This window comes from Chiloscyllium plagiosum, chromosome 21, assembly GCF_004010195.1.
Source record: "Chiloscyllium plagiosum isolate BGI_BamShark_2017 chromosome 21, ASM401019v2, whole genome shotgun sequence".
Classification (NCBI taxonomy): Eukaryota; Metazoa; Chordata; class Chondrichthyes; order Orectolobiformes; family Hemiscylliidae; genus Chiloscyllium; species Chiloscyllium plagiosum.
The window spans coordinates 37,969,427-37,996,346 of record NC_057730.1 but is presented as its reverse complement, the minus strand read 5'-3'; the positions used below and the strand labels follow the sequence as shown (position 1 = coordinate 37,996,346).

At 40.0% G+C, this 26,920-nt stretch overlaps 1 protein-coding gene across 4 annotated transcripts in view; it reads left to right on the top strand.

Annotated features, from left to right (window-relative positions):
• Window positions 1-25,260, top strand: part of zfand2a (zinc finger, AN1-type domain 2A) — a 52,424-nt gene extending 27,164 nt beyond the window's left edge. For 3 of the 4 annotated variants that reach the window (XM_043711852.1, XM_043711851.1, XM_043711853.1), the window contains 7 exons: window positions 658-789; window positions 2,590-2,741; window positions 16,582-16,704; window positions 18,616-18,676; window positions 20,442-20,512; window positions 23,132-23,210; window positions 24,857-25,260. In XM_043711852.1, the coding sequence (XP_043567787.1) occupies window positions 658-789; window positions 2,590-2,741; window positions 16,582-16,704; window positions 18,616-18,676; window positions 20,442-20,512; window positions 23,132-23,210; window positions 24,857-24,901 (663 nt within the window). In that variant the 3' untranslated portion in view covers window positions 24,902-25,260. Of the gene's footprint in view, window positions 1-17; window positions 64-657; window positions 790-2,589; window positions 2,742-16,581; window positions 16,705-18,615; window positions 18,677-20,441; window positions 20,513-23,131; window positions 23,211-24,856 lie in introns of those variants that run through there. The other variant, XM_043711854.1, reaches the window with a different exon arrangement.
• Window positions 25,261-26,920: the final 1,660 nt, after the last annotated feature.

Genomic DNA, 26,920 nt, shown 5'->3' with positions numbered 1-26,920 from the left:
TTCCCCATAGCCGCGGAGGTTTCCAATCTGTTGGCGATTGTCTTCATGACGATCGCAGAGCAGGTTGTCTGTGCGGCGATCCCGGAGGCGGTTGTTTGGGCCGCGATCATGAACGTTGCGAGGTTCCCTTTGGAATAAGTTCAGAAAATGCAAGATAGTGTTTGGCTAGGTTTCTTTTTCAATTTCCTCCCTTTTTATTTCCTGACCTGTGTTGGTGTTGGTACCAGCAGGTCTCTAGTATGTTGTCAAATGATTCTTCCTTGAACTAGACAGTCTGTGTCACTATTTGACTGGATGACATGACAACCAAACTTGAGCCTATCTTTGTGCACTTTCAATACTATCCGGTTCAGGAATTATCTGTATCTTGTTTCCACGTTTTGAATTGATCTTTAGCAGTGGTTCATAAATGAAACAATAGATCCAGCTGAGGTGCAGATTTCATTGTTGCATTCCATGGAAATTGTTATGACTGCACGCGCACACATGTAAAATGAGGACTGGTTATGTTTGTCATCTCATGTTAGCCTGATAGTTGGGGAATTTGGGATTTTTTTGATCCAGCATCAATGATAGAGCACAATATATCGCCACAGATTTGATTTCTGTTGCAGCTGTTTTCTTCACTGTACTTAATGTCCACTTGATTATCTTTAGGACATACAGGTACCCATGTGCCCACTGTGCAATACACCTGTTCCTGTCAAAAGGGGAGAAATGCCAGACATCCGGGTTGGTGAACATATTGACAGAGAGTGTAAATCTGACCCTGCCCAGAAAAAGCGTAAGGTAAGTCCATGTTTTTCCACCTTTGTTTCCTTTCCTTTTCCTGTCTCAAGCTGAAGTATAGTGCTTTGGTACTGCTCATTACCCAGTGCTAAGCAGAAAGTGCCATTCTTCATCAGTGAGCTTGAGTCGTCTGTAAGTTGTCAGCTGTGGCTCAGTGAATAACATTCTTCTTTTAATCAAAAGTTTGAGAGCTTAAGTTCCACTCCGCACACAATTTGGGTTGACTCATCAGTGGAGCACTGAGGGAATTTTGCACTGTTGAAAGAGCTGTCCTTTGGGTGAGATCTGAAATTGAGATCTTGCCAACCCATAAAAGTGGATTTAAAAGGTTCCAAGGATATATATCAAACCACTTGTGTAAAAATTAAAGTTAATTTAATCATTAATCTCATTGATATTTGTGGTATTTTTCAGCAGCAAACGATGGCACAGCATTTCCTGCACTATAATAGTGACCATACCTAAAAGGTGCAATATGAAGCACTTGTAACATCTTTCACAATATAACATGTTGAGATATTGTGAAATGTTATTTAAATGCTGGTTTTTGTTATCTTTTATCTTAATCCACCAAACTTTGTGGATAATCTTGCTCTTGGGGTTCTGTCCTTCCAAAACAGCATACTGGATAATCAACAGAATGGGCGCCCTTGTTATCGTACAGTGGCAGTGTCCCTATTCCTGGACTGGGAGGTCTGGATTCAAGACTAACCTGCTCCAGAAATGTGTAATAACGTCCCTGAGCAGGTTGATTAGAAAAAGTAATTGGCTGCTTGTGAGGCAAATGTGTGAATAATTCTCATTTGGGTGAGTTATCAGTGGCCGAAACTGGTAGCTGTATGGCTCAGCATTACACCAGATGATGCATTTTGTGTATCCTGTATGTAGATGTAAGTGTAACTGCAATAACATTTCCAAAATGCTGTTGATGAACCAGCATATGTGTAGTTGGCTTTCCAACTGTGACTCACTCTTATGCTCTCTACCATCACCAAATCTGGACCCCTCTCACCAGCCAGAAAGACAGAGCAGGTATTTGTCCCTAATTTTTGTAGTATCTTTCCTTTAGAGGTTTAGATTAGATTAGATTACTTACAGTGTGGAAACAGGCCCTTCGGCCCAACAAGTCCACACCGCCCCGCCGAAGCGCAACCCACCCATACCCCTACATTTACCCCTTACCTAACACTACGGGCAATTTAGCATGGCCAATTCACCTGACCTGCACATCTTTGGACTGTGGGAGGAAACCCACGCAGACACGGGGAGAACGTGCAAACTCCACACAGTTAGTCGCCTGAGTCGGGAATTGAACCCGGGTCTCTGGCGCTGTGAGGCAGCAGTGCTGACCAATGTATGTTGGTCGGACGGGTGTAAGTCATTTGCTCTTGGATGTGATACATGTGAAGGTATCCAAAATAAACTAAAAGCTGGGTACAATTTAGAATGGTGAGGGTTAGTTAGGAGGAGAGAAAACAGTAAGTTAAAAATATACATTAACTTTCTTCCCAATCTCCAGCTTCTCAGGCTAAATCATTCTAGTGGTGTTAGGTCTTTGGGAAGTCTTGAGTTGAATGCCAGAGCTGACCTTTCTATTCTTTTATTCTCCAAATCTCAAATCAACATTTTCTACCCTGGGTTGATTTCCTTATCCTGCTGAGGAAAATGTCCCATCATTTATTTTCAGCATGCTGGCTTTAGTTGATAGCTATTGCTACCATTTTGCACTGAGGGTCAGCTGTGTAGTCAGCAACAGTTGTGACCTCCTGTTAATTCATGCGTCTCACAAATGTGTTTCAGATTTTTACAAACAGATGCTCAAAGACTGGGTGCAAACAGAAAGAGATGATCAAAGTGACATGTGACCAATGTCACTTAAACTTCTGCTTAAAGCATAGACACCCTTTGGATCATGAATGCAAGGCTGATGAGCAACGTCTCTCCAAGTCAGGGTAAGAAAATCAACGTAAAACTTTGCCAATATAATGCTTCAGTGGAGAAAGGAAATAAAAAGGAATACTGTGAAGTGGCATTTGTTGTGCTCCCAAATATGATTTAAATGCTTGCAGATATATAATGCAAAATTTGTATACAGTGTCTTTCCTCATCAAATGAACTGTTGTTTGGTATGATGGCACATGTGTTATCAGGGGTAACCAAAAGAAATACCTTTTCTTTGAGGATGCTTAAGGTTTCTCAAGAGCCAGCGTTTTGATTCTCACTTACTTTTGCATTAGGTGGTGCAATCAGAAAATTGTCTTCTGTATTTCTGTAGATTGTTTTAAGATTTTTCTCTAGATAGGGTAGCACAAATATCAGAGACTCTATATGTTGGGGTGGAGGTGTATGTTTGTATATAATAAATATTTAAAAATTGGATATATTAGAAAGATGTTTTTGTTAACTTATTACAAATAAATCTCCAATATTCGGTTTCTAAAATGAGAATTCCAACTCCTTGGCAGAAGGTCTGGGTGTTCTTGTACACCAGTCAATGAAGGCAAGCATGCAGGTACGGCAGGTAGTGAAGAAGGCTAATAGCATGCTGGCCTTCATAACAAGAGGAATTGAGTATAGCAGCAAAGAGGTGCTTCTGCAGCTGTACAGGGCCCTGGTGAGACCACACCTGGAGTACTGTGTGCAGTTCTGGTCTCCAGATTTGAGAAAAGACACTCTGGCTATTGAGGGAGTGCAGCGTAGGTTCACGAGGTCAATTCCTGGAATGGCGGGATTACCTTACACTGAAAGACTGAAACGACTGGGCTTGCATACCCTTGAGTTTAGAAGACTGAGAGGGGATCTGATTGAGACATATAAGGAAAGGATTGGACATTCTGGCAGCAGGAAACATGTTTCCGCTGATGGGTGAGTGCCGAACCAGAGGACACAGCTTAAAAATACGGGGTAGACCATTTAGGACAGAGATGAGGAGAAACTTCTTCACCCAGAGTGTGGTGGCTGTGTGGAATGCTCTGCCCCAGAGGGCAGTGGAGGCCCAGTCTCTGGATTCATTTAAGAAAGAGTTGGATAGAGCTCTCAAAGATAGTGGAATCAAGGGTTATGGAGATAAGGCAGGAACAGGGTACTGAGTGGAATGATCAGCCATGATCATATTGAATGGCAGTGCAGGCTCGAAGGGCTGAATGGTCTACTCCTGCACCTATTGTCTATGGTCTATAAGATAGCTTACTGAAAATTAGTTTCTGAGTTCCAGTGCCTTTCAAATTAAAAAATTGTCAATAGTTTGTTCTGCCAATTTAAAAAAAAAAGCTTTTTCTTTCCCTTGTATCTGTTTTATTTGAGGACTGTTAAGCATCAGTACATTGACCTCCAAAGGTACAAGTACGCAATAAAGGGAGTACACGTCGATTAATTCTGCAGCACCAAGCTAACCACAGATAATGGTTTAATTCAGTCTTTTTCCACAGCTAATATGTCTTCTCATTGATCATTCATGAAATACAGATTGGAACCCCTTAAAATAGAAGCATCCTATTTACCTTAGAGAGAGAGACACTTAGAGGTACTTAATTCACTAACAAACCCCAAATGCTATACTATTTACGATGGACAGTGACATCTTACACAAGCATTGAAACTGGCAGAACTTTTGTTATGAAGATATAGATGTACCTTTGAGAGTTAAAAGCAGCAGAACCACCAGACACAGCGCCAAGGGTGTATGTAACATTGGGTTGAACAACTCGGTTAGCTCGTTGTCTGGAGACAAAAACAAATTCGAATTCAGCCAATCAGTTTAAATAACCAAAAAAATACCAATTTCCAATCAAGTTTGAATTGAGTATATTGACAATCTTAAAAGTCAATGACACAATCCAGTGCTCTGGAATACAAGACCGGCGAAAATTGAACACTTGAGAGGAGAATTGCCATATCCTATCATGTAGTGTACTGCTTAAAAAGAAACTCGTTTAAAGTATCTTTTCGATCAGTAATCTGGTGCAGAAATTCCTAATGAGGGGGGAAAAAAAGACACAAGAAGATCAGAAGACAAGAATCTACAGCTACCTGGTTTTGAGATGTTTTCTTGTAAACCTTAATTGGGAATTTTATTGGACTGGTATTATAGAAGAGAAGGTAAAAGATAGGTTAGAGTAAGGACTTGCACATAGTTGTTAGCTAATTATTCTCTTTTATATTTTCAGAAATAAAGTTATTATTTTTTATTTTGCATAGTTCTTGGCCACTCAAATGTTTACAGATTGCTGCACGGGATAAATCTTTTCTGTGTTGCTGGTTTTAAATTCAGCAGGAGAGTTTACCCCATGTTGTGACAGTTTGGGGGCTTGGGTCCATGATTTGAATTGGTTTAGATAGATTTGGGGGTACAAAAAATCCCAGCAGATTTAAACAGGTTAGTGCCTGAGATCTTTAAATAACATGCAGGTGAGACAATTTGTTTAATTTTGGTGACTTGTGGTTGATTGATTAAATTAAAAACGAGGGAAATGGTTTTTAAAATTACAAAAGAAGTTCTGGGTTTTGAAGATGATTCTCTGATTCGCTGAGAACGTTTAGAAGGAAAGAAAAAGGCCATACTTTTAGAATTGGCAAAGATGTTAGATTTGGGTTTAGCCAAGGACAAAAGTAAAGCTGAAATTTTAAAACACTTACTCAAGCACTTCAGTGTGTCAGAGAAACAGACAAGTGCAGTAGAGGTAGAAAAACTTAAATTACAATTGAGGAAAATGGAGTTAGAAAGTAAACCGAGGAGAAATAAAGAGAAATTTCTTGGCTGAGCAAAGGGGGAGAGAGAGAGAATTTGAACTCGAAGTTGTGTCTTAGCAAAGTCAAGTTAACAGGATGGAGATTAAAAGAGATGGTAGTGATATATATAAAACTATGCCACATTTTGATTAGAAAGATGTTGAAACCCCCTTTATTTCATTTGAAAATTGGCGAGGCAGATGGAGTGGTCCAAGGATTTATGGGTAATGCTACTTCAGACTAAACTGGTAGGCACAGCTAGTGAGGTATTTGCCACGTTGTCAGATGAGGGCTCAAGAGATTATGAAGAGGTTAAACAGGCTACTTTGAATGCTTATGCATTGGTACCAGAAGCATATAGACAGCCGATCAGAAACCTAAAGAAGGAACTGGGTCAGACTTAGTTGAGTTCGAAAGAATTAAGCATAGTCATTTTGATGGTTGAATGCTTTGAAAATAGATAGGAGATTCGAGGCTCTAAAAGAGATTATTCTGCTGGAGGACTTTAAAAACTCACTTCAAGATGATAAAAAATTCACTTGGAGAAACAGAAAGTTCAGGAAGTGAGAAGGGCAGCAGAAATGGCAGACAAGTACATGCTGGTGCATCAGACAAGCTTCCAGCCAGAATTTCATCCTGTGAGGGATAGAGTTGGGAGAAGGGGAAATGCTACATTAAACCAAGAGTAGAGAGCACTCGTGAGATTTTACAATAGGATGAACGAGAAGTCCAAGAGGGTGGAAGGGAGGTCAAAGGCCTCACGTGTTTCCATTGTGGGAAAGTGGGACCCGTAAAGACACAGTGCTGGTCATTAAAGAAAGGCACCATGGGAAAAGATGTGGCATTAATGAAGTTAGTAAAGGAGACCCCAAGAAGAGCCAAGGAGCTGCAGGAGAACGCACAGCCTAGGCAGGGGCTGGTTATGGAGTTAGTACCTGATCTCTACAAAAAATTTGCCACTGTGGGTAAAGTTTGCTCAGAAAGAACAGGGGGAGAAGGACAAGAAGTTATAATTTTGAGAGATACAGGATCTGACCAGTCGCTGGTAGTAAGAGATGAGCAGATATGTACTCTTTCTGATCTGTTACCCAAGAGAGTGGTAATTTTTGGGACAGATGGTCAGAAATTTAGCGTTCCCCTATGTAAGATCAGGTTGGAGTGCCAACTGAAGACTGGGGAAGTTACCGTGGGACTGATTGACAGAGTGTCAGTTCCAGGAATTCAGTTTGTTCTTTGGAATGATTTGGCAGGATCCAAGGTGGGAGTGATGCCCCATGTTGTGGAGAAGCCCAAGCAAGACCAAGGAGTTAAAATAGAATATCCTAGTTTTTCTCAGATTATGTTGTAACCAGATCCCACTATCATAAGTCACAGCATGAAGTGAAAAGTAAAGAAAAAGATGAAAGAGTTGAGATTCAGTTACCAGATACCCTGTTTGATGTATTGGTGCAGGAAAAGCCTGAACAGGCAGAGGATCAGACCGAAGTGTATAGTTCTGAAAGGCTAAGAGATTTGCAACAGCATGACAAGATGACAAAAGATATGTGGATGCATTCTCTGAAAAGGAGGCAGAAAATATTCCAGAGGTTTATTATCTGAAAGATAGAATCCTCAGACGGAAACGGAGACCATGGCAGGTGAGTGCAGAGGAGAAATGGACCAAAGTGCACCAGATTGTGTTGCCAGTAGCATAGAGAGGAAGTGTAGCGGGTAGCATATGAACTACATGTAGGAGGTCACCTAGGGGTATGAAAGACTCGGGCTAAGGTACAAAAACCTTTTTTATTGGTCTGGAATGCACAAGGATGTGGTTACCTTTTGCCACATGTGTCATACATGCCAAATGGTAGGTAAACCATAGGTGGTAATCAAACCAGCATCTTTGTTGCCAATTCCTACATTTGAAGAACCTTTCATGCAGGTTATAATTGATTGTGTAGATCCCCACCTGAGAAGACTCGGGCTAAGGTACAAAAACCTTTTTTATTGGTCTGGAATGCAGGTTATAATTGATTGTGTAGATCCCCACCTGAGAACTAAAAGTAGGAACCAGTACTTGTTAACCATAATGGATGTCTCTACCAGATTTCCGGAGGCAATTCCATTAGTCAGTAGCTTTCTTCACACTGTATGGGCTATCCAGAGCGATTCAGTCAGACCAAGAGTCAAATTTTACTGCGAGGCTTTCTAAGGAGGTTATGGACAGCTTAAGTGTACAGCACTTTAAATCCACTGCGAATCATCCTGAATCTCAGGCAGCTTTAGAAAGGTGGCATCAGACCGTGAAGACGATGATAAGAGCATAACATCAGGATTACCCGAATGATTGGGATAAAGGTATCCCATTCATATTGTTTGCCATTAGAGATGTCCCAAATGAATCTACTCCATTCACTTCCATTGAGTTCATATCCGGTCATGAAGTGAGAGGCCCTTTGAAATTAATTAAAGAAAAATTGACAGGACCAAAGTCGGAGATCTCACAATTAATTATGTATTGGAGGTGATGGAGAGACTAAATCAAGTAGATGAGTTAGCTCAATTGCACCTAAAGAGGGCACAGTGTAGAATGAAGCAGGTGGCAGATAAAAACTGAGACTCTGATACTTTCCCAAGGGGATAACGTGCAAATACTCTTACCAGTGAAAGCCAGGTTTAATGGTCCCAATCAAATTGAGAAAAAGTTGAGTCTGGTGAACTATTTAGTAAAGATGGCAGATAGAATAAACGGGTATCGGGTATGTCATGTCAACGTATTGAAACCATATTACACTAGAGAGAAAGAACTACAGAAACAAGTGTTAGTTACTGCTCCGCAGAGTGAGGAATCAAATCCAGATGATATGGATTTTGAGGTGCCTCAAAATAGATTAAAAAATGAAGTCCTTGAGGAGTGGGATAGATTAGTCAGCTATCTGTCTCAGGAACATAGAATGGCGTTGAAAGATTTATTACTACAGTATAAGGACATATGTAAGAATCAGATGGGGAGGACTAATTCTACTGTACAAGAAGTAGACATAGGGAAATACTGCTCCAATAAAACAACACCCCTGCCGGCTTAATCGTCAAAGCCAGACAGGTCCACATGGAGGTGGAGGCCATGCTTGGTAAGAACATCATTGAACCAAGCCAGAGCAAGTGGAGTTCACTGGTCATCTTAGTTCCTAAACCGGATGGTCTCAACGATTCTGCATGGATTATTGGAAGGTCAATGCCGTTACAAAATCAGACTCATGTCCAGTTTCTAGATTGGAGGACTGTATCGAGAAAGTTGGTCAAACTAGTTACATCAGCAAGTTGGACTTAATGGTCAGCATGGTTACTGACAGGTACCTTTATCAGAGACGGCGAAATACATTTGTGTTTGTAACTCCAAATGGGCTATATCAGTTTAAAGTGATGCCCTTTGGAATGAAGAAAGTGCCCACCACATTCCAAAGACTCATGAACAGAGTTGTGGCTGGGTTAACAAACTTTGCAGTCTATTTGGACAATGTAGTTATCTTTAGTAAGTGGAAAGATCACATGGTGCAGTTGACAGAGCTCTTTGAATGACTATGAGAAGCAAAACTGGTGATAAACTTAAATAAAACTGAATTTGTGAAAACAGAGGTGATGTTCTTGGGACACAACATTGGTCATGGACGGTTGACCCCATGGAATGCAAAGACAAAGCCATCGAGGAATTTCCATGACCAACTTCAATTCTTAGGACTCAGTGGATTCTATTGGAAATTTGTTCCAAGCTTCAGCAGTGTCGTGGCATCGTTTACCGACTTGCTGAAGAAGAACACAGTGGGCGGCACGGTGGCACAGTGGTTAGCACTGCTGCCTCACAGCGCCAGAGACCCGGGTTCAATTCCCGACTCAGGCGACTGACTGTGTGGAGTTTGCACATTCTCCCCGTGTCTGCGTGGGTTTCCTCCAGGTGCTCCGGTTTCCTCCCACAGTCACAAAGATGTGCGGGTCAGGTGAATTGGCCATGTTAAATTGCCCGTAGTGTTAGGGTAAAGGGGTAAATGTAGGGGTATGGGTGGGTTGCGCTTCGGCGGGTCGGTGTGGACTTGTTGGGCCGAAGGGCCTGTTTCCACACTGTAAGTAATCTAATCTAATCTAAAAAAAACAAAGTTTCAATGGACAGAACCATGCCAGGAAGCATTCGACCATTTGAAATTGTTATTAACCACCAAACCAGTTTTAGCTAAACCAAACTTTTCAAAACCTTTTAAAGTCGCCATCGATGTTAGTGACATTGAAGTTGGAGCTGTACTCCTACAGGAAAATGAGGATGTGATTCAACTACCAGTTGGTTCTTTTTCAAAAAAGATCAACATCCAACAAAAGAAATACTCCACAATCGCAAAGGAACTGTTGAGTTTGCTACTGGCCTTCCAACATTTTAATGTGTACGTTGCAAACAATGTGTCAGAGGTGATTGTGTGCACTGACCACAATCCGCTTATATTCTTGGAATGTTTTCAAGAGAAGAACATGAGGCTATTTCGTTGGAGTCTTATGTTACAGACTTTTAATTTAAAAATCATACATGTTATGGGTCAGAGGAATGTAATCGCAGACGTGTTATCATGGATTTAACCGACAGAGTTTAGATGAGATTTGCCTTTATATATAGGTATATGGAAAGAAATTAAGATGAACTTACATGAAAGTTATCAGTATGTTAGGGTAATGTGTTTAAAAGGTTGGGGAAAAAAAAGCCATCTTTTCATTATGATGGTTCATTTTTTTTCTTGAGGGAGGAGTTATGAAAATTAGGGTGTACTTTTAAGAGTTAAATGCAGCAGAACTACTGGACACAGCACCAAGTGTTCTCAATAAGGCTACAATGTATGTAACGCTGGGTCGAACAACTCGATTAGTTCATTGCCTGGAGACAAAAACAAATTTGAATTTGGCCAATCAGTTTAAATTATATCCCGAAAAAAATACCAATTTCCAATCAAGTTTGAATTGAGTATATTGACAATCTTAAGAGCCAATGACAATATCCGATGCTCTGGGGTATAAGACTGGGGGGAAATTGAACAGTTGAGAGGAGAACTGCCAAGTACTATCATGTAACAGACTGCTTAAAAAATCTCTTAAATGTACCTTTTCGATCAGTAACCTGTGACACAGAAATTCCTAACAAGGAGAAAAGAAGACACAAGATCAGAAGACAAGAAACAACAGCTGCCTGGTTTTGAGATAAGAAGTGTTGTTTTGTAAATTTTAATTGGGAGTTTTATCAGATTAGTATTATAGAAGGGAAGGTAAAAGGTTAGAGTAAAGACTTATACGTAGTTAGCTATGTATTCTCTGTTATACTTTAAGAAATAAAGTTGTTAATTTTTACTCTACATAGTTCCTGGCCACTCGAATTTTTACAAATTGCTGCATGGGATAAGTCTTTTCTGTGTTGCTGGTTTTAAATTAAGCAGCAGCGTTTACCCTGTGTCATAACAATATGCTAACAGTTGAAAATCATGGAATGCTACAGTGAAGGAGACGACAATTTGGTCCATCATACCTGTGCCAGCCCTTTGAGAAAGAGCTACCAAATTTAGTCTGTTTCCCCCTTACTCTTTCACTATGGTCCACAAGGCTTTCCCTGATTTTATTCAATTTTTCAAACATATTAATAATTTATTAAGGCCGTCTTGTTCAAACCAGAAGCTGAATTTACATAAGCTTCACACTTGTTATGGACCAGACCAAGCCTCTTCATAATATTTCAAGAAAATAACCCAGACATTAACTTTTTCTTAGTTTAAAGATAAGTATCAGACGTTGCATTCCAGAAGCAATTAGATTCGTCAAACTACCAGCTAAACACGTTTATTTTAATTATAGTGTATAAATGAAGAAAAGATAGAAGAAATTGGCGTAACTTATTGGAAATTGGTTATTTTACTACTAAACAGTAACTATTCCAATATAGTAACACCCCATAAACACAACCTGGACAAAGGCAAATTTAGGAAAATAAATTGTCTCACAAGTAGACCTCTAGTCCAGGAAGAAAGATATCAATATAAATCTTGAGTGGAAGGGAGAGATGTACTGCAGCTTCCACCTAGCTTCAAGACCCAACAACTTTTAGTAAAAACCTAAAACTAAAATTCCCGGTTCTGGGGAGCTTGACCCCATCCATTCAGGCAACTTCTATTATTCCAATTTTAAAAAAAAGGCCTCACGTGCTGTTTAATTTAAGAGATTTCAATAAACAGCTCAGCACCTTTACCTTAAAAGGTCTCTTCAAATAAAAAAAAGGTTAAAATACATCTCTTAAAGCTTTAGTATCATTGTGCATTCAATTTAAGTAAAATATAAAAATAAAAACTTAGGCAAAATTTGACTAGCAGCATTGCAGCCAGTAGCACCATCATTAATTCACCAAGCACCCACACCTTCCTTGACACAACACCAGGTTATAGTCCAACAGTGAAGGAGCGTCGCTCCGAAAGCTAGTGTGCTTCCAATTAAACCTGTTGAACTATAACCTGGTGTTGTGTGATTTTTAACTTTGTACACCCCAGTCCAACACCGGCATCTCCGAATCATGACACCTTCCTTGAGATTGTCTATTGCTTGAACCACTCATAATTTCCTTCGGCTTGATGCAGTAAATCTTCCAAGCAGCCATATTTCTGACTGTGGCAATATTCCTGCTATGTGTTGTGCAGAAAATCAAAATTAGTTGTCCTCTTGAGAATGTCTGTGCAGAGCATGGTGGCTCCATGGTTAGCACCGCTGGCTCACAGTGCCAGGGACCCAGGTTCGATTCCAGTCTTGGGCAACTGTCTGTGTGGAGTTTACACATTCTCCCCGTGTCTGCGTGGGTTTCCTCTCGGTGCTCCGGTTTCCTCCCAAAGATGTACAGATCAAGTGAATTGGCCAAGCTAAATTGCCCATAGTGTTGGGTGAATTAGTCAGAGGGAAACGGGTCTGGGTGGGATATTCTTCGGACAGTCGGTGTGGACTTGTTGGGCCGAAGGTCCTATTTCCACACTGTAGGGAATCTAATCTAAACTAATCTAATCATCAAAGTTTTGCTGTTGTTTAAAGAATGAGAACACCAGGCAGTAGAGTTGATTCAGGTGAAGGTCCTGCTGTTTCTCCATCTATTTCTGATGCTTCTGCTATTTCACTTTCTTCACTGACATTCATGATTCTGTACTGTCCATCCCCTTGACTTTAGCCAGAAGCCTGACCCAACTCAAGCACTGCAGTTGCTGAGCTTGGATGAATGTTGTTGAGTGAGGCCTTTTGTTGCTTTTTGCCATCCTGCTGTCCCTTATCTTGGTTGTTTTAGGGTGTGCTCAACATGTTAGAGACGGTGGGACCACCTAGAATAACGATTCTAACTCTCCCAATTGCAAGTTCCCTCTATCCGGCCTTTGCTTCTCTAATTGATTCTATCTCTTGGAGTGCAGCAGGAGTGGTAGAGAGCAAACCTGTGATTGGAAGAGCTGAGACAACAACCATTGGAGAAAACAGTCTGAAATTGAAGCAGCTCGGTGTATCTCAAGAACTTGGGTGAAGTTTCTCTCCTCTGTCATACAATCATTAATTCTTGTGTATTTTTGAGGGTGAATTTGCTTATTGCCCCTATTCCTTGACACTTTTTGTCGTTAAGATCTGCTGTTAATAATTACTTGATTGTTGCTCAGAGATATGTGGTTAGGGTTGCAATTGTTTCTGCTGGCAGTACACCCATATCTCTTTAAAGTACAATATTATTTTTTAGCTGTACTGCACAACAATTCCAGGTTTGTTTGAATCTCTCATTCAGAGCCTTTGCTTTCTTTCTGGACTCAACTAGTAACTCAGGTTATGGGGTGATGTAGTTCTATCGAATTCAATTGGCAGCAGCTTTAATGGGCTCCACCTTCAGAAATGACATGACTCTCTAGCAGTCGTTCAGTTAATCCAGAAACTCAGCAGTATCTAATTAGTAAGTACTTATTTTGTCATTTAGCTCAGTAGCTTAAGGTTAAATTTTTTTAATAGCTTTTCCTTTGGCTAATCTGTTGCAGGTTAGTGTGTACATAATATTAGTGCATCAATTTGAATCAGAGCTATGTTGAAGCAAGAATATTTTATTTCAGTGTACAGTGTCCAAAGTAATGGTGTTTGCCATTTCTCTTATGCCATGGACTGCTTCAGAAACCATTATTCTGACACAAATAATCAAAGCCAAATTGATTGTTGCTTCCCAAAAAGTACTGGGTAATTAATTAAATAACAAACAACATAGGAAGAAAATTGGGGGACAAATAGGGGGAGAAAGAATCAGTACAAGAGAGCCTGAAATTCTACACTGGGTGAGTGCGAGCTGAAATGCTGGAAGATCTGTTTCTTTAAGAGCTGAAACCTTTTTGTGTGATGTGAATATCTTCTATGAAATGGGGTCAGACTGCAGATTGCTGGCATTGAATTACATAATTCAGTCTGCAATTTTATTGTGAAATGTATCTCTCCATCTACAGTGACTGACTACACCAAAAAAGCAATGGCATTCATATTTTGTGCAATGTGGCACCTATATCCCGACTCCTAACAAGAGTCCTCGTTGAAACTAAAGCAGCAATTGTGACAACTGAAATTTTATTGTGTAAATGCTATTTTGACTGTTATTTTTCTTTTTCTTGTTTTTAGTAAATCTCACAGATTAACGAGCTTGGGTGCAGTTTAATTGAAAACTCTGATGTGGACTTACTTTATAGCTCAAACTGATTTGCAGTTAGATAGTATGTGTGCTCCAGGACTCCAGGTCGCTTCTGTTGAACTGTACATGACGTGGTGGTTTAATCCTGGTCCTTGTCTCATTATACAAATCATTAAAAAAAAATTAAAATATATTTTTAATCAACCTCTTCAGATATGTCATGACCCACCTCTGGGACATGAGAGTGCAGACTTTCTGACCCAGAGATAGAGAGACCCTATAACTGTGCCAAATCAATACAGCTCTTGAAGCAATAACACAATATCCCACTTTTTTATAAAATTGCATACACTAAATGTGTGCAGAGAGTGCAGTTTTAAAGCTATTAACAAATAAACAATCCTTGAAAAATTTGAGTCTAGATGTCTTTGTAAGTATATGTAGTTTGACAGTCCTTCCTGATCTTGTGATGGTATCATTTGCAGAGGTCTAGATTTTACAGTTGGGTGTTCTCAACTTGTGGATGTGTTGGAGTCTTGCATGTTAACATGTTGATTGTTGTGATGGTCTTTCACACCCGATAATTCAAACTTACTTTTGGGTTTTTGCACATTTGGAATGTTGTGCAACTCCTCGAGTTGAGTTCTGTTGCTCAAAGTTGCTCCTTCAGTCTTGAGACTTCATAGGATCTAGGTTCACTGCACGCTTTTCGTACCTCTGTGGGTAACTAGGTTCTCTGTGTGGAATCTATGAATCTGACCATCTATTCTACACGAAGATTAGGCTGTTCCATACCTGAATGTCAGCCATGCATCATTTTCATGCACCCTTGTTTTTCAAGAAGATTGTCCTGTATCTCTCAGAAATTCAACAGGTGATGGCTCAGCAAGGTTATCCTAGCTTGCCTCCTAAACTTGACTTAAATTGGTGATGCTAAGTTTGCATTGAGAGTAGTGTTTCCCCTCACACTCTTACTGGCTGCATGGGCCTTCTCGGTCCTCGTGTGGCACCAATTTTTGGAACTACCCATTGCAACACGTTGGAGCAGCTGCATGCATGCGTGTGCGTGCAACTTAAAGGGAGCATCAATTGACAGGCGTGGCTCTTGGGTATAACTGAACAATCCAAAAAATCTTGTTTTGTCGCCCTAAACGTTCTGATTGCATTATCAATGCAAACGATTTGATCTAGGATAATGTGAAGCTGTCCATGGTTTATGTCCCATTTGATACACACGTTCTTGAAAGATCTGCCTGTATACTGTAGCCTATTTTCACACGTCATCTCTTCAGCTATATCAACAATTGACTGTCATACTCATTGTGTCTGTCATAGACAGCTTGAAACTTTAGTTGTCTGTTGTAGAGGTAAAGTAGTCAGTAGTTAGAATGAAAAGCCATCGCCATATATTGTATTTACTGTAGTGATTGTGGGCCAACGGAGTAATGGAATCTCATGAGGGGGACAAGGTTCTTTGTGTTGCTGTGGTTGGTGACTTTGGCATGACTCTCATATCCTTGCTGTCTTCTCTGCCGTTGTTAATCCCTGCCCAATGCATGGTATGCCATGCTGTTGTCCCTAAGGTAGCTGTTGTCAATTTCTTCTGTCCAAGTACTTTTGAGTACATGCTCTGCTTTCCCTTTAAAAATTTTTGCCTCTTGAGATACCTAGTTCATCTCTATGGCCAAAATCGTGTCAAGCCATCTTTCTGTGATACCTTTCCATAGTGCATTTATTTATGGATCATTGTTTGTCCCTAAAGTTGGCTGCATTACCTAGTTCTGTAATTGCTAAATCTGAAAAACATAGTTCCATCCATTGTTTAAAGAGCCGATTTGAATCGGACATTTGTGGGCTTTCCAGCTCATACTAGGGAATTTGGTAGTCCTTTTTCAGATTCCTGTCTTTGCAAATGCTATTGATACCTGGAGGAGTTATAGCAATCTTGCTGCAGTAAGGTTACCTTGTGTGGAGATTCAGCAAGGCCACACCAATGATTATTTTCTTTTGCTTAAATTCAGTTGCAGCCAACAGGCTCTTAAATGAAGCAGTGTCAGTTTGTCGTGATGTTTGGTTTGTCTGGGTCCTGATGTAAATGTAACTTCAGCGCTGCTTCAACTCTGTCTGAGGCCTTTTTCAGTGGCTTTCAATATGGATCACTGGCTTGCTCTGTAAGAGAAAGTATACTGATCACCCTGTACATTTGTGCTATGGGTAGGCAACAGGATAAGTAGCATAGATTCAATTTACTTGAAACTTTCATAGAGGTTTATGTAACAGATAACTGGTTGTGTCTGGTTTCTAGCTTCTGCCAGACTGCATGTGACCAGGTCTTAAAGCAACATGGCTCTTAAAGCAATAACAATAATTTAACTTTTTTGTTTTTAAAGTAATGCTGCAATTATGAGAGCTCAGGGGACTTCGAAATCCAATGCAATGCCATCAACAAGCAAAGAGGCATCTAGCAGTCGGCCAAATGGACTTAATGCATCTGTGCATTCACGTTATAACAGGTACAGTCAATAGACCACACACTGAATTGACTGAGGTTGATGACTTTTTAGTTGTGAATGTAGAACAAGACATGGAACCAGGTTGGATACAGATCAGCCATAATGAATTTGAATAGCAGAGCAGGTTTAAGGGATTGAATGACCAACTCCTGTTCTGGTTCACATCTGGAGGAAACGTTTGTTTGTGCAAGTGTTACTAAAAGGCATGACCTCAGCAGTTACCCACTTGCATGTAAAGGAAGAGTTTTGTAAGTGAGCCGTTTATTTTCCCTTCTCTATGGAAAGAGGGGTTGAAGCCTGAATGACCATCTTTTGTTGCACTTGCTGTTTGCAGTTCCCCCATTACCTGGCTGAGAGAACTCCAGCATTATGCTCGTGGGCCTTGAATGTCTTTTCATAATTATCTGATAACAGACCACAAATGATCTGGATGTATTTAGGAACCGTCACTTCATTTTGATAAATACTTTGAATGTGATAGCATAAACAAAACCTAAGAGAGAGATGTAATTCATTTATACATCAATAACGTCCTCCAGCTGTAGGATTTGTGCTGCTCATCCGGCTCCTTCTGTTGCCCAATTTTAACCACTCCAGCATAGACAGATTTGACTTTTATCACATGGGTTCTAAATTTTGGGACTACATCTGAATCCCTTTCTTTTCCTTTTATGATTCTTTCTAAAACTACTTTGACCAAGGTATCCTAATATCACTATGAAATTTTGTGAATCCTCTTATAAATTGTAATTGAACGTTTTACTATATTCCTATGGCTACTGAATGACCAGAAAGCAATTCTGGGTCCTTGCTGTTCCAGGTGGAAACAGTTCAGCCTCTTTTTGTTTAGGCCATGCTCACAGTCATCTTCAAAGATCTTTGCTCTTACTTCTGAGTTACAAGGTACCAAGTTCAAGTCCAACTCCAAGGCTTGAATGCGCAGATCTGGGCTAACACTCCAATAAAGTTCTGGGGAGGTGGGGGTGGCATGCACATTTGGAGGTGCTGTGTTTCAGATGACACGTTAAACTGTATGCTATTCAGACACATCTGAGTGTCCTATGTCACTACTTTGACGAAGAGCATTGAAATTATTCCTGGTGCCCTGGTCAATATTTATCTCTCAATCAACATTAAAGTTAATCAGGTTATTATCAATTTTGCCATTGCCACTTTTTCTACTTTAAAAGTGACTATACTTCAAAAATAAGTATTTAATAGCTGTAAAATATTTTGAGATGTCAGTTGGTTATGCAAAGCACTTTTTAAATACAGTTTTTTTTACATTTTAAGTTTATTCACAAAATATTGAGGAACAAACACTGGTAGTAATATGTGCTTCTCATTCCTCAAATCGCCATGTTCTGGTAGATAAGTAACTAATGGGCTTAACCAAATATTGTCATTTATTTGGCTTTTAAATGATGTTTCCAGTATTCTGGAATAGCTTCTCTTCACAATTATTCCCATCTTCCTTCACATAAAGGGAATGATAATCAATAGATTCTCCCACTATCTCTTCAAATCCAACCCCTATTGTTCAGAGAATTCTGTATTGAACGTGGTTGCTGGGTCATAGGATATTTTGTTCAAAATCATGTAGAGTTCAAATATTTGCATGTGATTAATAGGCTACTTTTGTCTTGTAGTACTGTACCCTATATTTCACCCTTTCCCAGTTAAGGAATATTGAAGAATATTTATAGACGTATTGCTATAATCCTAGCTTACATCAGCCATTCATCACAGATCAAGCTTGGGACTTTCCAGAACGGTCTGATTTAGTCCTGCAGTAGACATAGTGCCAGGAGCGACACTAGGTTGTGCCTGAAGTTAGTAGATGTCACTTTGGGAAACCAGTTGCCTTTGAGATGAGAAATTGACTGATATTTGTTTTTGTTTTAATTACAGTAACCCACCAAGATCATCACAGAGACCTGTCCCTCAATCTGCATCCTTGCAAGGGGGATTGGTAAGTCTGAAGCAATGTGCGATAACCCTTCTAAAATGAGGGCAGGAGTTTGTGTTATGGTGGTGTCCTGACTAGGTAAACGTTTTTTGAATAACTGTTGTGTCAAGAGAAAATTGGTGGTAACTAACTGACAGGGTATTCAGAAACATCTGAATTTTATTGAACGGCATCACTGGCACCATGACATTTCCTTGTAGCTCCTGAGAAAAGCACGATTCTCAGGTAGGAAATGTACATGCAACCTGAATCAACAGTACGTATATAATTAAAAATATATGGCATACTTTATCAGTAGAGATGGAGTTTTAAAAGAGCCAGTGTCAGTAATGTGTCAAAAAAAGCCACAAGTCTCTTTCTTGACTTATGCTAACATTACCAAAACCTTCCCTTCTGTTCCATCTTAAGATGTTGATCTATGTTTCCATTTTATTCCTGATCTTTGGCACACTTGTTAGTGCTGGGTGAAATTGCAATGGGTTTGAATTTAATATTAGGTGGAACTTCAACTTCTCGGCTCTCTTAATCTTGTGGGCCTCTTTGAAGATGACAGAGCTCATGGCCTGAAAATGGGCTGAACTGTTTCCACCTGGAGCAGGAATGACCTGGTATTGTTTTCTGCATAGTCATTCAGTAACCTGGCTGTTTGGTTTGGCTAGCGAAGGGCATTATGAAAATGAGTCCATTAGTATATGGTATCCAAAATGAACTGCTACACACCCTTCACATTTTACACTCAAAATAACAGCTGCATATGAATAAATGGCTTCTTCGTTACATAAGTGTGTGGCCATTTTATGGGTGTATGAAGTTCCTTATGAATTAATATGGCGCCAAGCCTACTTTATATGAGAACACTGAAAAGGCATAAACAGTTATGTCACAGGTAGTGTTAAAATCTGATATGAGGAAGTACACGTGTGCAATAGATGCTTGTAACTCCCATAGACCTAGCAGTGTCCAACTTAATTTACATAGCGAGATCTGTTTGTAAGAGTGCCTTTTTTTGTGGTCTCAGGAAGCAAATTAACTGTCGTTAGATATATTTGCATGGCAGGGGTTTCTTGCCGAATTGTCGATTGTCAGAAAAACCATCTGGTTCAGTAGTGTCCTTTTTGGGAAGGAAACTGCCATCCTTAACTGGTCTGGCCTACATGTGAATTCCAGACCCATGGCAATGTGGTTGATTCTTAACTGCTCTCTGCACAGTTAGGGTTAGATAATAAATGCTGTTCTGGTCAGTGATGCCCTCAGTGATGAATGAATAATAAAAACAAAGCAACTCCAAGCAGTAGCAATCATCAGCTGTATAGTTTGCAGCTATGGGAATGTATTGCTGCCACAAGTCTGGCTGTGGACAGACAGACCTCAGTCCATTTGTACAGCCCAGCGTTGTGCTTTCATCGTCACTGGCCTTCCTTAATTTTTCCCAGGCATCAATGGAGTTCAGAGCCAGATTGCAAAACTTGTGCTAACTGCATGCATATAATGTGCACAGTTTAATAGTCAATAGATCAGCCCCACAGTACAAGTAAATTGGGAAAATAATGAAGTTGACTTGTAAGAAGTTTTATAATTCACATTGCTTTGAAAACTCTAGCAGTAAATGCAGACTTCCTTAAGGACTTGGCTTTATAAAGAAATTCAGTTCTGATTCACCCTCTAATTATGATGTAGCTGTAGAAGTTACACGGAATACCATGCACTAAATCTGATTTACAGACATAAAGTAAACCAGTGTTATTGTGAGTGAATTTTTATTTTATAGAGTGAAGAGCAAGCCCTGCAAAGAGCTTTGGAGAGATCACTGGCTGAATCTTCCAGGAATGCACCTCCCAGGTAAAACCCAAAGCTCTGGGAGCTTTTGGAGATCTATATCTGCCTACCTATTGGGAATTTTAATTGAACGAGAGCCATAGAAAGTTTTGGTCTAGGCTTATTCACTTGGCTATCAAGTTCTGTTTCTCAGTTTCATCTTTTTCATAAAGGTCTATGCTGTGGTTCTACTGGTGATTTCTTCAGGGCACACAGCATTTACCTATGTTCACTTCGATGGAGTTTGAGGCTTTTGGTCTATGGGAGCATAACAGCTAAATGTGGCCCTGGCCCTTCAAGCACATTTGGAATAAAGCGATATGTTTTCGAAAAAGATTTTCAGTGTCATGCTTATTATAATGTGGAGACGCCGGTGTTGGACTGGGGTGTATACAAAGTTTAAATTCACACAATACCAGGTTATAGTCCAATAGGTTTTTTTGGAAGCACTAGCTTTATGCTTGTTATAGATAGCTGCTTGTGCCTAACTTGTTGACCTAGAGGCACTGCTTAGCGACAAATAAACTGCAGATGCTGGAATCCAAGGTAGACAGGCAGGAGGCTGGGAGAACACAGTAAGCCAGGCAGCATCAGGAGGTGGAGAAGTCAACGTTGCGGGTGTAACACCCCACTCTGATCGCTGTCTTACTGAGCTGAATTGGCACTCTAACCTAACTCAAGATCATCTTGGTCTGACAACTTAGTTTAACATGAATACTCCACTCAAAATGAAGCTGTCAGAGAGGCCCTGTAGTTGGTGTCTGGAGCTGCCAGGGTGCCCTACAGTTGGGATCTAGAGCTTCCAGAGGAGCCCTGGTGTTCGTATTCATTGTAAAGCTGCAGCTTCAATCTTCAAGGTCACTGTCCTTTGTCAGTGAGAGCACTCAGCTGGGTTGCAGCTGTGAAAACATGCGTCAGACAAGTTAAACAGCAACATTTAGCATGTACAGCATCAATGGATGCAGAGAGAAATTTGCAGGAAACTGAAATGCCATGACAAGTTGCAACAACTGGAATTAAAGTCAGCAAAAGAACAAAGATGCAGCAGTGTTAGGTCCAGCTTGTGATGCTGTAATATTCCTTACTGTGTGTGCCTCTATCCGCAATCATTTTATAGATATACGATTTCATGTGTGTCTTAGCCTTTATTCGTGGATTGACAATATGGTACAGATCAACTACTTCCATCTCCTTACTTTTAAGATGGGAAACCAGAGTTGCAAATTATGGATATTGAGCAGCATATTACCGATACAAAAGGCAAGAGCTTCTGGTTTTAATGGAGCAGTTGTACCCTATAGTTTTTAGTGTCTCATGCATTTGAAGCCAAAAGCTTGGGTATATAGTTTTGAATCTGGGTCCCAGCATATGCTGCAGCGTGTTCAAACATACCTCAAACAGAATGCAGTGGAGGACTGTGGATTTTGACATAAAGTCGATGAAAGGTAATTTTGTCAACCATGATCAAAGCTGAGAGCTTGTAATTTGTGGAATAGACACAGGGTAGCATTCAAACAAAGAGTAAGCAGCTGTTTCAACCAGTGGCTGATATTCTTGGTTGACATTGTAAAGAAATTAAACTCTATGCCTGTGTTAAATGGAAGTCAGTCAGTATAGGAACCCAGTACATTGCATCCTGAAAGGCCAGAGTGTAACTTCTTTGGAATATCCAGATGAGTAGTTGGGCCCAGAAAGGAGTGAATCTCATTCCCTGGTTTTGTATTTTCAATTGAACTCCTCCAAGGAAATCTAGACCCAGATGCTTCTATTGCCAATAATTGTTTCTGAAACTTAGTTAGGTGTTGCATTTGGGGATCCTTCTCCCCACTGCTGGATTCTGACACCTCCAGGACTCATTATCTCCCACCCAATCTGACCAAGCTTAAACACTCCATCACTTGCCTGGCCCCTTGCCACCTTATACCTGGCACCCTAACCTCTCATTGCTTTATGTACTCCTCGAATCACAAAAGCTGTCAAAGTGCCTGGGATGCTAAGCCTTTAAGTATTAGAGTATGACAGCTGTTTGCTTTGAGAAAGAGGGTGTAGTTTGCTTTCCCCTATATGTTCTCTGCTGTGTAGGACCTGTCAGAATATTTCCAAAGGAACCTTAATTAGAGCCTCTGTCAGAAATGCGGAGCATTCATTATGTTAATATGAGTGCGGTGAGATTACCACTCCTTGGAAAATCTGGCCCCGAGTCTTTTTGACCTTGTGCCCTAGCTGTGTATCTCCAGCTGACTGCTTTAATGGCGACTGTATCCAGCGATGCTTTATTCCCTCAGCTGGAGCAGGCTCTAACAAAGATAAGCCTGAAGCCACCTTGCTTTGGCTGCTTATGATTTTCAGCGATTCTGCAGCCACTTGAATTCAGATATTTCAAGGTAACTAGGACAAAGACTTCTAGTAGCAAACATGTGCAGCTTAAACACCCAGATGATCATTTGGACGAAAAAGTCTGTTTCTATGCAATAAATTCTTTGTAAGTTGCTTATGTTCTGGCCGATATCAAGAGATGAGTGTTACATTCAATATTTGGTTGGGATCTGATCAATTGTTGGCTTTAATTGCAATGTTTCATTTTTCATTTAAAAGTGGTTTAATATACATTTTCTCCCCCAATCTTTCCTGTCCTATGATTAGCCAGGCGGAGCAGGAAGACTTGGCCCTGGCGCGGGCTATTGCAGCCAGTGAAGAAGAATTCCACAGGCAACAACAGCAGGTAATTTCGAGCTGAAGGAATACGTGGTAACTTTGCAGATGTCTCTTAACCGAAATGATACTAATGTCCTCCATTATTGTTGTTGCAATGAACAGATTTTTTTCTTTTAGGCCACTTTCATTTTTAAAAGTAATTTAGTAGTTTTTCTATTCTTTCAAATTAAAATCATAGGCACTATGTAATTGGGAGAACTGATTTTGAATTACGGAGCATTTGTAGCTGCTAAATTTATAAGGTTATGTGGGCAGTATCACTAAAACACTCAATTGGTTGCCTTAATGACTGGATCAGGCCACTGCCACAATTGGACTCTTAATTCCTACCCAATTCTCCTATTATGTAATTGGTAACCACGGTTTGAACAAAAATAATCCGAAACAAATCTTGAAGTTAATTACTTTTTAAAAGGCTCTGATTGAGACTCGGGCCACATTTAAAAAACACTGATGGAAGGGGGGCAAAATATGAAGGCTCTTTCTTTTTGTGTGTGTAAAGCATGAAAGGATTTCCTGCTAAGCTGCCCCAGCTGCCTGTCAACTGCGTCTGATAACTCTCTGACATCAATGAAATTCACTGAAGCGTTAAATTAATAAAATCAAGGAGACTAGTTTGAATTTCAGATGACTTCAGGAGCAGGCAAATTTTAACTTTCAATTCTTCTCTCATTCTCCATATATTATGGGGATTGAGAGCTCTTCGAGACGGAGTTTATCAGAGCGCCTAGCGTTCCATTGACATTTCTTTTGCAGAATGCCCCACTTCAATATTCAAAATGTCCCCCCTCTCTCTCTCTCTGTCTGTCTCTCTGAAACCAGTGCAGTATTGAGAGCAATGGAACAACAGTAACAGTCCACCCTACTCAAACTCCCCCATTATTTTTGTTTCTAAAGAGGATTCTTTATCAAAAATCTCAATTGAACGAGTGTACCCATCATGCTGATATTTCTTGGTTTTTCACATGTCTACAGGTAACTGGTGACATGATGTTGCCGTACTGGTCTTAGCTAGAGCTATTTTTAAATAAAAGAAAATAGCTGTTGCTCAGTGGCTGACGTGCACTCCTGAGACAGAGTTCATAGGTTCAAGTCCCACTAGTGACTTGAATACAGAATGTAGGCCAATGCCAATTGAGGGACTGCTGCACTCTTGGAGGTTCCATCCTCAGTTGAGATGTTAAACTACTTGCCTACTTTCAGTTGAGTTGAACAAAAGATCCCATTGGCTCTGCGAAAGACAGTTAATTCCACTGTTTCTCTAGCTTAGTAACCTTGCTATGTCTTGGTCTATATGACTTGATAGCCAAGAGATAGTTAGGAAACCAGTATTGGAAAATTAACTGCCTGAGTTGGAGAAGTTTAGACCAAATAATTTATTTGCAATTACCAAAAGGTAAGTCATCAATAAAAATGAGCGAAGTCCAATGGTTTGAGCTCAGTTGAGAAATGTTGCAAACTACTGTATTCAGTAGGAAACCTGAGCTAATTAGAAATATTTGACATGTGGGGCCAGGGATTAGGCATTCCTGTTTTCTGCTTTCTGGATTTGGTAACAGGTCTTCACAGACAAATAGGCCAGTACATTTACCAGCATACTAATCCTCCATGCCCCTTGTGCTCATGGATGCTGACTTTTTCATTTTGTTTCAGACACAGCAGCGAAGTTCCAGGTCCTTGCCTTGTAAACTATCCTGACTCTGGCAACCTGACTGTATAGCACTACCTTGTTTTCGATTTCTTAATCCAAGTCCACGGCGCTGAACCCTGCTTCCCATAGTGGGGGAAGGAAAAATCAAGCTTCTGGTTTAAGGAAATAAATACTTTTTGCTCCGTGAATGCTCCTATAACTCTTATGATTGTATAATTCTCTTAACAAATCTGAACTTTTCTGTTTTATTCTTGTAAATTTATAAGTACAAGCAATTGAATAATGCAAAGCTGAATATGTATAGTGTCAGAGAGCACAAGATGCAACTATTCTATTTAATCATGCGTTGTGTGATATTTGATTTGTTTCTGAGAATAAAACATTTTAAAATTGCTGTGCAAACTAATTCGTGGTCAATAATATCTTTTCTATCTAAAGAGTTGCAAAATTGCATATATGAAAGGAAATGGTGCAACCCACTCTCTCTGGCTGGAAGATGGCCTCCCAGTCTTGGGCTCTGAGTGTCCATTATTCATATATGAATGAATATTGGAAGGCATTTCAGCTTCAGCCACACAAGCTTCCCTGGGCTGATGGTGGCCAGCTCTGGACAATGGTCTTGAGTAGGAATCTTAGTTAACTTTACTGCCTTGCTAACTTGTCATTGAGTGGGAACTGAACATAAATCCTTTTGGTATCAGCATTCTACTATCATGGGCATCATAGGAGTTGATGGGAGATTAGGTTTAAAATGGGTAGATGAACTGTGGGGGACTAAAGTTGTGATCTGTTTACACCCCACTAATTTTCTCTTCCAATCTGGAGGGTGTGAAATGGGTTACAATTTACTCTTGTAGCAGTCTTATATTTACATCTTCCATATTACTATCATAACTCTGTCCCAGTTTCTTAGCACTGTGCTGTGTTCGTTTTGTACTTGCAGGTTTTTTCTCTGGCAGCACTTAAGAGTAATTCAGATGATGAAATCTCATACTATTATGTTTAAAAAAAAATGATGTTAAAGAATGCACTTCCCAGATTGATTTATCCAATTAACTTTATCAGTAAAGTTGCATATGAAACCTGTTAAAGTTGGATTGTCTGAATCGTCACACCTGCAATCTTCATTCTTGACAGAAGTGAAATTGTTTGAAATTTTCTGAATGTTAAATTGAATTGTTTAACTACAGCTTCAAGTGTAATGATTTTATGATTGCATTTGTTTAAGGAGATGTTTCTGTATTCATGGTAGGGCAACCTTTCTTCGCTATCACTTTGGGTATTTAATTTTGTGCTGAAATAATGATCCCATTCTCAACTATTTTAAAAACAAAATGAACTAATTTTTTTCCTATTTGGTAGACGTGCCTTTCATTAATTTGAACAAAATTTGAATTCTAGTGACTTGTGTAGTTACTATATTAACGGTAGTAAACCATTATTGGTGGTAACCGTTACAATTTCTGAAATGTAATTGATACTACTTAGTTATGGGTTACTAGACTGCCTCTCTTAACGTGACCAACAGCTTCAGTCAATCTCAAACTGATAAAAGAATAAATTTTCATTTCTGGGAGTATCTTTTGGTTACAGCTGAAAATGTGTTGGAAAAGCGCAGCAGGTCAGGCAGCATCCAAGGAGCAGGAGAATCGACATTTCGGGTTTGAGCCCTTCAGGAATGAGGAAAGTGTGTCCAGCTGGCTAAGATAAAAGGTAGGGGGGAGGGGCAAAAATTCACCAAGTCTCCTGAGACACATCTCCTAAATCTACAACTTCTACCACCTACAAGATTAAGTGCAACAGATACATGTGGTCAGCAGCACCTCCAATTTCCTTTTCCAAGCTCTTCTCAGTTCTGACTTGAAACTATCTTGCCATCCCTTGACTATTGCTGAGGCCACATCCTGGACCTTCTCTCTCCCCTCTTTCCCCCCCCCCCCCCAATAGCTTTGTTGATCTGCCAGCACCAAGTGGACTGCAGTGATTCAAAAGGCAGCTGACCACCACCTTCTGAAGGGCATTAGGAATGGACACTAAAAACAGCAAAGCATTTAAGGAATGAAGAA